Below are 15,348 nucleotides of genomic sequence, written 5' to 3'. Positions count from 1 at the left end.
AATAGGCTTTTCTCCAACTTTACTTCCAGATAAAAATGAATGGTGCAATTTAAAAGTATTTCGGGATAACTACGTCAGGCTAGTGACACAAATCACAAGCTGGTATTTTCCTTAAACACAAACGGTTACACTGAGCAACTTTTAAACTTTTAAAGCAATTTTCCAGCAAAAATGCAGCGTTCCAAGCACGAGGACAAAGATGAGAGCGCCAGTGCCACAAGCAAAATGAATTCAAGCACTGGCAGCAACAGCAACGATGCTGCTGGAACTGTAGTCAGCGCCTCAGCGGCTGCTGCCGTTCCACAACTCCACGCCAGCGAATGCTACTGTGCAAGCGTCGCACTTCCCGGCTCCAGTCCCAGCCGCAGTGCCAGTGCCAGTTACACCGCCTGTGGCGGATGCTGTGCCCAAGCCAGAAGTAGTCGCCACTAGTGATGCCCCAGATGTGGAATTCGGTCAGCCAGGCCAGCAGCCTCGTCAGTTCGATGTGTGCCAAAAGTGCAGCAAAATGGAAGTGAAGCGTGGCTCTGGTCACAAGAGTAATTTTCTCGCATGCAAGAGTTGCCAGCAAAAATGTAAGTGCCCCCGCCATCCAACTCAATGCTCGCCTGCACACTTTTCTACATCTATGTATTTGTTTATGCATTTCCAGGGCATTTTAACTGCCTTCCGCTCAAATTTGATGTCCTGGCCGTTGCACGCAAGTACAAGTGCCCGGCTTGCCGCTACTGCCGCGTTTGCGGTATAAGGGCAAAGATCTGGCCATCTGCTCTGAGTGCGTATATTCCTACCACCGCGATTGCCATGATCCGCCATTGGCCGCCTCTAGTCTTGGCGAGAGCCAGTGGAAATGCCACGGCTGCGAGTTCGGCACTAACCACCATAACAACTACTCGGCCAGTGAAGTTTCTGGACGCAAATCACACACGGGACGCAAGAGGCGCGCCCAGCCAGATCCCGCTGGTCAGGAGCAGTCGCCACCAGCCAAGCAGGCCAAACTTCAGCAAGAATCGAAGGAGCAGTCAACAAAAGCAGACGCAGACTCAGTCTCAGTCGCCGCCACAGTCCTAGAACCAGCCACCAAGAATTGTGAACCAAAGGAAGAGGAAAAACTCAAAAAAGATAAAATCGGGGGCAAGGACAACAGTGAGAGTGAGGGCGAGAAAAATCCGTATGTCTACGGATGAACTTAATGTGTCGATGGAGCCTCCAGAAATAAATCTGGATGAACCTGTACAAGAACAATTGGATGAAAATGGGCCAGAAAATCAGGCCAAAGGAGCTCTTCCCGAGGAGAGTCAGAAATGCCACTGGAGAACATGGACCAGCAGCCATTGGAAGCGGCGGTGCCCATTATTGTCATTGTTCAGCTGCCAGCGGAACCATCATCGGATGCATTTGTTTTTGTTTTCGGATGAACACGAAAAGTCTCCAAATTTTTAGTTACATAAATGTTCGCGTTTATTAGGTTTTATTCTCAACTCAAAGACAATAATTTTTGTGTACGAAAATGTTTTCGATACAAAAATGATGATACTGTCTTTCTCTAGTCAGAAGTAGACAAATTTCCTACATCGTTTCTGGAATATTCCTGAAGGAAATATAATTTAAATGTACATTTAGCGTAGCCTCTGCAGGATTTCTGAAAATGTATAAAACTACACAAGCTAAATTTAAATTTTGGAAAAGGATAGGTATTTCCCTCTAGAGGAATTCTGAATATGTATACCACGAATCGTGAAGAAAAATTTAAGTTAAATATAAATTAAATGCAAAGAAAGAAGAAGTTAAGAAGTTAATTTTGTCTTTAAGAATTCCAAAAATGTATAAACAAAGTCTTAAGGCATTTCCGATTTAATAAACGTTAAGATATTTACCTGTCCAGAAACTCAAAAAGGTATAAATCGAATCCCAAAAGGAATGAATTGTTTTCTCACAACAAATCCTGAATTAAATTTTATTTAAATCTAAATTTAATTAAAGGAAAGAGAAATGTACCCTCTCCAGGAATTCTGAAAATGTAAAAAATGGAACCCCGAAGGAAAATGCAATTTTTTTCGGTTCAAAATGAAAGCAAATGTTCCGCATTAAGTACGCCTTAATTGAATAAAGTCATAAGCTGCCTCTCATACAGGCAAAGTGAAGAGCGAGCCGATCGGTGCGTGTTGGGGCCTGTGCATGGCCCAACAGTCGGTTGCATGGAGGGGGGGCGTTTGGTTTGTGGTTCGATGCGGTGGGGCGCATCGTGCGGTTGTCGTATCGTATCCTGTCTGAGTATGTCCTATAATGTGTGTGTGTAATCAATTATGTTTTTTATGCCAAACACCATGAGGGAATGAACCAGCAAAAGCAGGAGTGACAGAGAGAGAGAGAGAGAGAGAGAGAGAGACAAGGAGGCGTGGTAAAATGGCAAAGTGTGTCCATGAAGCGGCACAAACATTAGCATCAACAACAAGCTGCCCCTCCCCACAGTTCCTGTCATCATTCAAAATTTAAGGTTAATTTCATTTGACAATTTCAAACAAAAATGAAATCACAAGAAATTAATAAACACAAATATAGAATCTGAATCAGAATCCAAATCAGTATCCGCGCATCAGTGAATATTTTGTCACCATAGGACTACAATATTTGCCTGTTCAATTTTCATTTTTAATTTCATTTGAAATTACTTTTATTAGCTCATTTGCATATCCGACAGTTGCTCTCTCTCCGTCTCCGTTTCCGTCTCTCCTCTCTGTCGCGTGTCTGTGTTTCTTTCAGCACTATTTGGCCTTGGCTTTTGGGGGCCATCATCAGCATCCTCAGAGCCATTGCCATGCCATCTTAGCCGTCTTCTGTGTCATCATCATTGTCATCATCTTTTGTCGTCCGCCTTGGCTCTTTATCCTCGGTTCCTAATTCCTTAACGCCGCGCTTAACGTCCATTCATCTTCATCTTCTTCATGGCTTCTAAGCTTCGCCCCTTTGTTGGGCTCTTTTTCTCTCATTGGCACTCGCCCTCCTTACACTCTTTCCATCTTGTTCGCCTCAGTATGTGTTTTAGGCAAACATGTCAAACCTTTCAACCTTTCAATGCTTAAAATTTCAGCAAATATTTTGTCTACTTTGAGAAGATTGCATTGGTTGAGGGATGCTCCCATATCCCCCTCCCAGAGAGGGTAAGAGGTGAAAGGATAAGTGGGCTTTGGTGGACAATCTCACATGGCTAGGCTGTGCCACGCCGCCTGCCAGTGCATAGTTTACACATACACACACATCAGTATACAACAGTTTCATTTCCCCACTTCGTTTTGTCATGTGCCAGCTGCCCCAATCAACGCCCTACCCTGAACTATTAGCCTCGTTAACAGAAATTAGCACACATACATAGACAGGAAGCACACACAAACAGAAAACTGGGAAGAGAGAAACGCACACCCAACCCACCAGCCCCCCACTCAGTGAGATAGAATGTCCACATAGGGAAGGCTTCTCAATTTACAATTATCCATGAGGAAGTGACTGAAACATCATAGAAAATTTGTCAGATCTGGACAGGAGTTTGCTACTCTATCAGAAATGGCTTATCTATATATATATATCTATATATATATATTATATATATAAAAGTAAGTCGTGTTTGTTACAACACTTATAACTCGAGAACGGCTGGACCGATTGCCATGGTTTTTGATTTGTTGGATTTTTTTCCGTCCCAAATAGCAGAATACATCTTAAAAACAATGAAAACTCGATATGTGTAATGAATACTTAATCATTTCAATAGATGCTGATTTGTTTATTACATGTCAAACATTTGTTGTCCAATCCTGTCGAATAGTGTAACAACTATTTTTTATACCCGTACTCAAAAAAAATAAGGGGTATATTAGATTTGTGGTAAAAGTTGGATGTGTGCAACGCAGAGAAGGAAACGTTTCCGACCCCATAAAGTATATATATTCTTGATCAGCATCAATAGCCGAGTCTATATAGCCATGTCCGTCTGTCCGTCCCTCTGTCCGTCTGTCCGTCTTGATGAGCTCCTGGATCTCAGAGCTACAAGGCTAGAGAAACCAAATTTGGTTTCCAGACTCATGTGATATCACACTGCTACAAGTGTATTCGAATTTCGCCCCGCCCCTTCCGCTTACACAAAGGACGAAAATCTGTGGCAGGCACAGTTTTAAAGATACGATAAAACTAAAAAACAGTATCGTAAGAATGCCCTATCTACCAGATTGCCGAATCTGAATCAGATCGGATCATAATTATAGCCGGAATGAAGAAATTAATTTTCAGTTGCTTCCCTCCCCCTCCCGTTCCAGACAACGCAACTCATTTTCCTTCTCGCTCGCACACTTCTGCCGCGTTCAGTGCGCTAGCAACCCCTAGCGGAGAGATATAGAATCTAAATGGTACTTGTACAAACTACATGTTAGATGTATAATAGACATTTTAGATGAGATGTAAATAACAAATGTAGCAAAAAAATGTAAAATGTAAAATTTTTTTTAAATTCTAAAATTCTAAAAAATCATGCTCAAAAATGAATATACTGACTGAGTATGGGTATAAGTAGATCGCGTCCCCAGAAGCGACTCACACATTTCTTCTCGTTTTTTTTTGAGCTTATGGCCTGGTTGCTGAAACCTTTAAGCCACATATTTATTTTTTGTAAACTGTCTACAAAGTTCAGGTACTGTTATATTTGTTTGTTTTAGACATTAATTTTCGAAAATTATTTATTAATTATTTAATTTTTAATTCCCGAAAATAATACCTAAGATTTATTCTACAGTAAAAACATAAAATCATCGGAAAGGAACGGAATTTAGGGAATAAAAAATCAGTTTGGTGGTTTTATGCGAGTGCACATTTTAATAACAATGCCTAGAAGATCTAATCTTTCCCAGCGAAGCCGTAATGCAATTAAGCAACAGAATATCGCGAGAACAGCGCAATGACTCGAGATGTTTTGGTGGTGCAATGATTTTATTATCTGGCGATTTCCGACAAACACTACCAGTCATTCCAAGATCTACTGCTGCCAACGAAATAAACGCTTGCCTCAAAGCATCAAATCTGTGGCGATATGTAAAGAAACTTCAACTGTCTGTAAATATGAGAGTTGCATTGTTAAACGATCTATCTGCTGATGATTTCTCGAAGCAATTGCTGACTATCGGTAATGGCCGTGTTCCTGTTGACAAATCGAGCGGTTTGATTTCATTTCCTCCAAATTTTTGCGATTTCGTATCATCAAAAGACGAGCTTATCAACAAAGTATTCCCGGATATCATTGCTAACCACAAAAATACTAAATGGTTAAGTGAGCGAGCAATTTTGGCCGCTAAAAATAAAGATGTAGATGACCTCAATTTTATAATTCAAAATCAAATCGTAGGTACTCTGTATTCATTTCAAATCTATCGACTGTGTAACAAACGAAGAATAAGCCACTAATTATCAAACTGAATTTTTAAACTCCTTGGATGTGCCTGGTTTACCACCGCACAATTTAAAACTTAAAGTTGGCTCGGTAGTCATCATGCTTAGAAATTAAAACCAACCAAAACTGTGTAATGGAACACGTTTGGTGATAAGAAAACTGATGAGCAATGTGATTCACCACATCGATACTTAAAGGAAAATTTAAAGATGAGGAAGTTCTTATTCCAAGGATTCCGATAATCCCAACCGATATGCCCTTTGAATTTAAACGAATTCAATTCCCGATTCGTCTTGCCTTCGCCATGACGATTAACAAATCACAGGGCCAATCCTTGACTATTTGTGGCCTCAATCTAGAAAATGCATGTTTTTCTCATGGTCAATTGTACGTGGCATGCTCACGTGTCGGCAAACCATCCGCTTTATTTGTTCTTGCGCCTGACCAAAAAAAAAAAGAATGTCGTTTACCACAAAGTGCTTGAATGAAAATCCTATTAATGAATTAATCCGAGTTTTATTTTTTTTTTCCCCAATCTGCACAACATAGTTTTCAATCATTTTTTTTCTGACATGAGTTTGAAGTACTTAATTATTATTTTTTATTTTTATTCTCATTCTGTATTTATGTTTTCATCATCATTCATCATAATAAAATACTTTTTTGTTTCTATCTATATAAATATATTATTTTGTATCATTGTTTTACGTTCATCAAAGCCTAAATTTGTTCAGCTAAAAAGTAACACGACATTCATTTGACTGTTAGGCGGTACGAAGTTTGCCGGGTCAGCTAGTAAGAATATAAATTAAAAAAGTATTCTTTGGGATACGAAAGCCTCTTTATCAGCAAAGCTACAACCATCGGCCATCGTTAAAGTGGCTTTAGAATTGTTTGGAAAATTAATAATCGAAACATAACTATCAGCCCGAACTTGCTGCGTATATTGAGCGTATACAATTGGTATTATAAATAGAAACTGGTGATTAGATAAAAATATGAGAAGTATAAGAGAAGTGAGTAGTAGTCTGTAGTGTATGTCATATGGCACCAGCTGCTCGGGAACTGCCAAGAGACATTTTCCATGGGCCGGGAGTTTGGGTCACTTTCTGTTGGCGCGCAACTTCCGGTTCCGAAAGGGCATGCCACGCTCCATGGATAGGATTTTTTTGACGTGATTTAAACTATACATGAGCCAGGACTTGGCCAATAGAGATAGACGAGTGTTGGGGAAAAGAATATCTAACGGCACTCACCACCATTCAAAGGAGAGCATTTCGGACGTGATTTTGCAGTTAGTGAATGGTTTTAAATAAGTTTTAAATATATGTATCCCTAAGGGTAACAGGTATTTACATTTGTTGGCTTGAATTAATAACTAACGATTTATTTGACAATTCTCTGTTTTCATTTTAATTTTCTGTGGTAGCAAATGTCTCGAGCTTTGTTAAAATACTTTTGGGGTGCTCTAGCTCGGCAGCTGTTCATGGCCGGGCCATGTAGATGTTTGGCCTCCCTTTCCTTCCCCCACGAGATCGATCTCCTAATAGCTGGCTTTATAAATAATATTTTAATACATTCAAATTTAGCTAGCCTAGAAATTTATTTAGACTATATTATTCTTATCGCGTTGTATGGCATTGGACTCGTCGATGCTCCAGGATCAGGAGTTTGCGTACAGAATATTCGTTCAGGCATCAAAACAGAATAGGGGCCTGATTATATTTCATTTTGAGATCATACGTACGAACACCCCAAATGCACTAGCGCGTATGAAAAAATTCCCTTACGCATTCAAGTGAATGATTCAACAGTATGTGTCAAATGAAAATTCTACATTAGATATTATCCCGCAATAGGCTTTTCTCCAACTTTACTTCCAAATAAAAATGAATGGTGCAATTTAAAAGTATTTCGGGGATAACTACGTCAGGCTAGTGACACAAATCACAAGCTGGTATTTTCCTTAAACACAAACGGTTACACTGAGCAACTTTTAAACTTTTAAAGCAATTTTCCGGCGAAATGCAGCGTTCCAAGCACGAGGACAAAGATGAGAGCGCCAGTGCCACAAGCAACATGAATTCAAGCACTGGCAGCAACAGCAACGATGCTGCTGGAACTGTAGTCAGCGCCTCAGCGGCTGCTGCCGTTCACAACTCCACGCCAGCGAATGCTACTGTGCAAGCGTCGCACTTCCCGGCTCCAGTCCCAGCCGCAGTGCCAGTGCCAGTTACACCGCCTGTGGCGGATGCTGTGCCCAAGCCAGAAGTAGTCGCCACTAGTGATGCCCCAGATGTGGAATTCGGTCAGCCAGGCCAGCAGCCTCGTCAGTTCGATGTGTGCCAAAAGTGCAGCAAAATGGAAGTGAAGCGTGGCTCTGGTCACAAGAGTAATTTTCTCGCATGCAAGAGTTGCCACAAAAATGTAATGCCCCGCCATCCAACTCAATGCTCGCCTGCACACTTTTCTACATCTATGTATTTGTTTATGCATTTCCAGGGCATTTTAACTGCCTTCCGCTCAAATTTGATGTCCTGGCCGTTGCACGCAAGAAGTACAAGTGCCCGGCTTGCCGCTACTGCCGCGTTTGCGGTACTAAGGGCAAAGATCTGGCCATCTGCTCTGAGTGCGTATATTCCTACCACCGCGATTGCCATGATCCGCCATTGGCCGCCTCTAGTCTTGGCGAGAGCCAGTGGAAATGCCACGGCTGCGAGTTCGGCACTAACCACCATAACAACTATTCGGCCAGTGAAGTTTCTGGACGCAAATCACACACGGGACGCAAGAGGCGCGCCCAGCCGGATCCCGCTGGTCAGGAGCAGTCGCCACCAGCCAAGCAGGCCAAACTTCAGCAAGAATCGAAGGAGCAGTCAACAAAAGCAGACGCAGACTCAGTCTCAGTCGCCGCCACAGTCCTAGAACCAGCCACCAAGAATTGTGAACCAAAGGAAGAGGAAAAACTCAAAAAAGATAAAATCGGGGGCAAGGACGACAGTGAGAGTGAGGGCGAGAAAAATCGTATGTCTACGGATGAACTTAATGTGTCAATGGAGCCTCCAGAAATAAATCTGGATGAACCTGTACAAGAACAATTGGATGAAAATGGGCCAGAAAATCAGGCCGAAGGAGCTCTTCCCGAGGAGAGTCAGAAATGCCGCTGGAGAACATGGACCAGCAGCCATTGGAAGCGGCGGTGCCCATTATTGTCATTGTTCAGCTGCCAGCGGAACCATCATCGGATGCATTTGTTTTTGTTTTTTTCGGATGAACACGAAAAGTCTCCAAATTTTTAGTTACATAAATGTTCGCGTTTATTAGGTTTTATTCTCAACTCAAAGACAATAATTTTTGTGTACGAAAATGTTTTCGATACAAAAATGATGATACTGTCTTTCTCTAGTCAGAAGTAGACAAATTTCCTACATCGTTTCTGGAATATTCCCTGAAGGAAATATAATTTAAATGTACATTTAGCGTAGCCTCTGCAGGATTTCTGAAAATGTATAAAACTACACAAGCTAAATTTAAATTTTGGAAAAGGATAGGTATTTCCCTCTAGAGGAATTCTGAATATGTATACCACGAATCGTGAAGAAAATTTAAGTTAAATATAAATTAAATGCAAAGAAAGAAGAAGTTAAGAAGTTAAGTTTGTCTTCAAGAATTCCAAAAATGTATAAAACAAAGTCTTAAGGCATTTCCGATTTAATAAACGTTAAGATATTTACCTGTCCAGAAACTAAAAAAAGTTATAAATCGAATCCTAAAAGGAATGAATTGTATTCTCACAACGAATCCCGAATTAAATTTTATTTAAATGTGGTGGGCGTTTGGGTTGTGGTTGGATGCGGTGGGGCGCGTCCTGCGGTTGTCGTATCGTATCCTGTCTGAGTATGTCCTATAATGTGTGTGTGTGTGTGTGTTTGTGTGTGTGTAATCAATTATGCTTTTTATGTCAAACGCCATGAGCGAATGATCCAGCGAAAGCAGGAGACAGAGAGAGAGAGAGAGAGATAGTGAGAGAGACAAGGAGGCGGTAATATGGCAAAGCGTGTCCATGAAGCGGCACAAACATTAGCATCAACAACAAGCTGCCCCTCCCCACAGTTCCTGTCATCATTCAAAATTTAAGGTTAATTTCATTTGACAATTTTCGAACGAAATGAAATCACAAGAAATTAATAAACACAAATATAGAATCAGAATCAGAATCCGAATCAGTATCCGCGCATCAGTGAATATTTTGTCACCATAGGACTACAATATTTGCCTGTTCAATTTCATTTAATTTAATTTGAAATTACTTTTAATTGCTCATTTGCATATCCGACAGTTGCTCTCTGTCTCCGTCTCCGTCCCGATAGGTAACTATCAATATAAATCTGTGGATTCCGCTTGTGTTGCTGGATACACACTCCAGGAATACGTAAACGAAACATTCCTGTCACAGTTGCCCATATCTACCAGACTGCCGAATCTGCATCAGATCGGATCATAATTATAGCCAGAATGAAGAAATTAATTTTTCAGTCGCTTCCCCTGCCCCCTCCTGACAACACCAACGCAACTCTTTTTCCTTCTCGCTCGCACACTCTGCCGCGTTCAGTGCGCGAGCAACCCCTATAGGGGCCCTAGCGGAGGAGATGTAGAATCTAAATGGAACATGTACAATCTACATGTTAGATGTAGAATATACATTGTATATGTAGATGTAGATAGCAGATGTAGGAAAAAAAATGTAAAGTGTAAAATTATTTTTTTTTCTGAAATTCTAAAAAATAATAAGCTCAAAAATGTATATCCTGACTGAGTACGGGTATAAGTAGAGTCGCGTCCCCAGAAGCGACTCACACGTTCCTTCTCGTTTTTATATGGAGTTTGACAGGAATTTTTCGATTCCGCAGTGCTGGATACTATGCTTTTAGCAGAATTTTACAGTTGCCTCTGTTTACAAAACACAGCTGATTCATCAAACCTGTTTTAGCTTTGTTCCACACCCTCACGGAATAACTAGCAAATTACTTGCCGCAATTTTCCGCGGTGCTGGAGACAGGCCTTTAACCCATGTTATTTTAAAGGCGATTTAGTTGAAGTGCCCGGAATGAGCACCACGGCATTACGAACATGATCAAATCAACAAAACTAAAAAGGTTCTGTGGAAAAAAGAACACACAGCACAAAAAGTTAATCTACATTTTTATAAGAAAACAATAAATAGAAGAAATTTAATATTTTAAAACAGAATTTACCCATGCCTTTTTCCTCAAAATAGCCAACGTGTTTAGTTAAATACATCGCTTATTAGGGCTTTACTTTTGAAGGGAAATTCATCGCTTATTAAGGCCTACCTTTTCAAGGGAAATTCAACGCTTATTAAGGCCTTACTTTTTAAGGAATATTCATCGCTTATTAAAACCTTACTTTTAAGGGGAAATTCATCGCTTATTAAGGCCTTACTTTCGGTTAGTTCTCGCTTACTATGTTATCGATTATATTCCTAGGACATCCCTGTGTTAAAGTAAACAGCCCATCGTATGGCAGGTCATCGCTTATGTCATCGAGCTGAATGACGTTGCCATCGATGTGTGGTTGCTTACATATCGCTGACTCGTACTGCAGGGACTAGCCTCGTTAACAGAAATTAGCACACATACATGTAGGAATCGGGAAAGGGCCGGCAGTGCAGAGAGCGACTCGAAGTGGCCGCCAGTATTGAGCAACGCCCTTTTTGAGCAAAGGAGAGAGATCAATTAGAGCAGGAGGTTTTTTTGGGGTTAAGCAAGCGAGAGTCAGCGTCAGTTGGTGCCAGAGTTTCGCGAGCTTCACACACACTACACATCAATCCACACAACCCAGTGAACCACAAGACGATAGTAAAGCGGAACTATCGCAAAATGTTCGTAAACGGACTTAGAAATGATAAAAATCCGTGAGTTGTTACTGAAGCCTCGCTCAATGTCCGCAAGCGGACTCCAAAAAGAGCATTTAGCGGACAAAAAGCATGGGACGTTTAAGTATCGCAAAACTATTGCAAACGGGCTTAAAATTGAATGGAAACTGTACAAGAAAGTAAAAAAAAAACGGAAATATAGCTAGCTACCGGTAAAGTCTCGCTAAATGTGCGCACGCGGACTCAAAAAAAGAGCATTGAGCGGACAAAAACCAGGGGACGTTTAAGTCTCGCAAAAATTACGCAAACGGGCTTAAAATTGAGTGAAAAATTGACCAGAAAGTAAAACATAACGGAGAAAATAGCTAGCTACCGGTAAAGTATCGCCAAATGTTCGCAGACGGACTTAGAAAAGACATTTATTGTACTAAAACCAAGCGTCGACTAAAGTCGCGCAAAATTATCGCAAACGGAATTAAAAATGAGTGAAAACTGGACAAGTCTTAAAACTATTCAGTGTTCTTGGGTAGCAGTAGGATAGGTTTATAGCTATATTATATTTATAATATTTTTAATTTACTTTTAATATTACTAGTGGGCTACTTTTAATATTACTTTCGGCTTGTTAATGATATTAAAATCGTATCGTAAAAGATAGCATAAAAGGCTCGCAAAAGATATTATAAAAGGTCCGCAAACGATACCTTCTGCGAGCTACCGAAAACGAAACTTTCACTGCCACAAACTGAGCGACTAGTGATTCATTTTCTTATCGTTTTTGGATCTGAATTCGATAGTTTTACGATAGAGGTTCAACTTTGCAAAAAGACGACCACATTTGCAAAAGGGACTCCAAAACATCGAACTTGTATTGAATATTTATATAGTTTGATGGAAATAAGTAAGCCAATCCGACTTGACGAGGAAAGTATTGTAGCATATTTTATCGAAGAAATACCAGATAGCAAGGTAAATAAGGCTGGGATGTATCGCGCGAAAACAATCAAAGAGCTAAAAGATGAAATTACCATATACGAGAGGATGAAAGGAAAAGGAAATAACAAATTCGGTTATAGCAAGGAAGATTCAGGTAAAAAGAATCAAAATGACGGCCTGAAGAAATGCTTTAAGTGCAAGAGGGAAGGTTATTTTGCAAGAGATTGCAAGGGGGAAGTAGTTTGCTATTTCTGCAATAAAAAAGGTCACATTTCCAAGAACTGTGATCAGAAGAAAGCAACTTATTCCGTGAAGAAAGAGGCTGCAAATGTTCTGGAAATGAAAGCTAACAAAGGATTGATTTACAAGAAACTAAAAGCTGCAGGAGTATCATTTATGGCCATGATTGACTCAGGATGTGATTTGTGCTTGATGAGGGGAGATATTTTTCAGAGTTTTAGCGGACTGAAACTTAGATACGAAGTAAAGCACTTGAGAGGTATCGGCAAGGGCGAGCTAGTGACTGTAGGATGCTTTGATGTCGATATTGTAGCAGATGAAGTCAGTTTTAGCGCAACCATTCACGTAGTTAAACAGAAAGAGTTTGAGTATGCTGCTATCATAGGAAACGATGTTCTTCAATCTGTCGATTTTATATTTAGCTCAAACGGCGTACAGCTTAGAGCTAAAGAGTGCGACTTTGCTCCGATCTTTAAAGGAATGGTTATTAAGGATGATTTAGAAACAAAATCGGTTGTGGACAAAGTCGATCTGTCTCATTTGGGAATAGACCAGAAGCGTCAGGTTGAAGTGTTGATAAAAGAATACAATCCGGTGACATCGATAGTGTCTCCCGTCAGCATGAAGATTGTATTGAATGACGACACTCCTGTATATCAACGCCCACGACAAACTTCCTACGAGAGTAAGTGTTTTATAGAGAAGACAGTACAAGAATGGCTAGCAGAACGAATTATAGTACCGAGCTGCTCAGAGTACGCGTCCCCAGTAGTACTAGTTTCGAAGAAGAACGGATTGAGAAGACTTTGTTCTGACTACCGTAAGCTTAATCAAAATATTTAAAAGGACAATTTCCCCATGAGCTTGATGGACGACGTTCTCGATAGGTTGCAAGGTTCTAAAATATTCACTACACTGGACATGATGAACGGATTTTTCCATGTGCCGATTGAGGAAGAGTCTAGAAAGTTCACAGCCTTTGTAACGCATAACGGGCAATACGAGTTCACACGCGTACCGTTTGGTATTACAAACTCACCTGCTGTGTTTTGTCGATATGTCAGTGCAGTGTTGAGGAATCTTATACAAACTCAGACGATTGTGGTTTATATGGACGATAAGATCATACCAACTAAGAATGTGAAGGAAGGACTGGTGGCGTTAGGAAGAGTGTTGAGTGTGGCATCCAAAGCGGGATTCAGAATCAAGTGGGAAAAAGCACAATTGTTGAAAAGCAGGATTACTTTTCTAGGGTATAATGTTGAGAATGGAACAATAGCACCTACAGACGAAAAGATTAAAGCGGTCGTTAATTTCCCAGTCCCTAAAAGCCGACAAGCTTTACAAAGATTCTTAGGATTAACTTCGTATATGAGGCGCTTTATGAAAGACTACGCTTTAGCAGCAAAACCTTTGAGTGACTTACTACGCCAAAATAGTAATAAAATTGAGGATAGACACGTAGAGCTGAACGAGCAGGGTTTAGTGGCTTTCAATTTCCAGTGATCCAGTGATCAGTCAGCTCTCATTACGCTTTATCACTGCTCGGAATGCAATTCGGACGTCACTGCCGCTCAGCTTCGTTGCTTTGATGCTGTTCGGTGTTCTTCTATATGTCGACGTGCGTTTTATTTGACGTGCATTGATCTGCACTCAGATGCCGTAAAACTGTTAATAAATCTGCCTAACCTGTTATGGCAGTGTGATAACTGTGTGGTTTCTAATGACTCGCATTCGAAAATTGACGAAATTAATGATAAGGTTCTGAAGCTTGAAAGCCTTTATCGGGATCTCAAGTCGGACTTACAGGGCCTTTCCGTCAATCCTAAGCGGGTGAAGCCTACTAGGAAAGAGGCCAACAAGCCCATGCCAGCGGCTGACTTGTTGTCTCCGCGACTAGGGGCCGCCACCTCGACGGCGGTCATTGAACCGGAATCAGCTGCTGCTCTTCCACAGTGAGAAAGAAGGAGAGGAAGAATAGAAACAAAAACACTAAGCGTTTTGTTGGTATTGCTCCGAGCTGTGAGCAGCTAAACGTTATGCAGAGTAACAAATACATGCATATCGGTAAATTTTCTACCGCAACGGAGCCAGAGGCGGTGGCAAAATTTGTTGCCGAACAACTTAAGGTGCCGGTAGCGAAAATTTCTTGTACGAAGCTAGTCAAGCGAGATGCTGATATATCTTCGTTAAAGTTTGTCAACTTCAAACTTGGGGTCCCTGAGGATCTATTTGCTGCTGTCTTTGAGGACAAGTTTTTGCCTGTCTCAGTAAGGGTTTCCCGCTTTGTACATAGACAGAGGCCGGACGCTGACCTGACGGCAGTAGATCTCCGCGCTATCGTACCGTTGCGGACGTCCACGTCCACTCAGGAAGGTCCAGTTCCGTCCACTTCAAAAAACCCCCAATGAGCGGCGCCTCTGGGTTCATGATCGCCGCTTTTCAACAGAATTTTCTACCTGAACCTGTTCGCCTCTTTGCTGTGAGCAACCGCCTATGCATTCATATTTGGCATTCCCCGTCGACGCAACAACTGCAACATATGCATTTTTCGCGCTGCGCTTTGTGCGGCATTCGCTCGGCTGCTGCTGGATCGGATGTCGATGCTCTTGCTGGCGCTCTCTTTCGACTGCGTGAGTGTTTAGCGTCACCCCCACAACTGTTACATTGCTTCGTGTGCTATGCTTGTGTCGGCGCTGCACTCGACACTTGGGGAGAGTCAGCGGTCCGGCGCTTGCTCTTAAGTGGATCACTCTCTTCAGCACCACTGTCAACACATTCAGGAAGAGTGGGTCTCCCAGCACCGTTCCCGCCCAGTCTACTCGATGGGGATGGGCTGCTG

At 41.4% G+C, this 15,348-nt stretch overlaps 1 protein-coding gene across 1 annotated transcript; it reads left to right on the top strand.

Moving 5' to 3' along the window:
- Nucleotides 1-171: 171 nt before the first annotated feature.
- Nucleotides 172-14,465, top strand: LOC121404006. The gene is made up of 6 exons (XM_041592516.1): nucleotides 172-211; nucleotides 279-575; nucleotides 7,937-8,633; nucleotides 12,929-13,136; nucleotides 13,353-13,676; nucleotides 14,208-14,465. The coding sequence occupies exons 1-6, from the start codon at nucleotides 172-174 to the stop codon at nucleotides 14,463-14,465; spliced, it is 1,824 nt and encodes a 607-aa protein (XP_041448450.1).
- The last annotated feature ends 883 nt before the right edge of the window (nucleotides 14,466-15,348 follow it).

The sequence above is a fragment of the Drosophila obscura genome, unplaced genomic scaffold (assembly GCF_018151105.1).
Source record: "Drosophila obscura isolate BZ-5 IFL unplaced genomic scaffold, ASM1815110v1 contig_18, whole genome shotgun sequence".
Classification (NCBI taxonomy): Eukaryota; Metazoa; Arthropoda; class Insecta; order Diptera; family Drosophilidae; genus Drosophila; species Drosophila obscura.
Note: the sequence above shows the minus strand (reverse complement) of the source record. Positions and strands in the feature narration are given on the sequence as shown.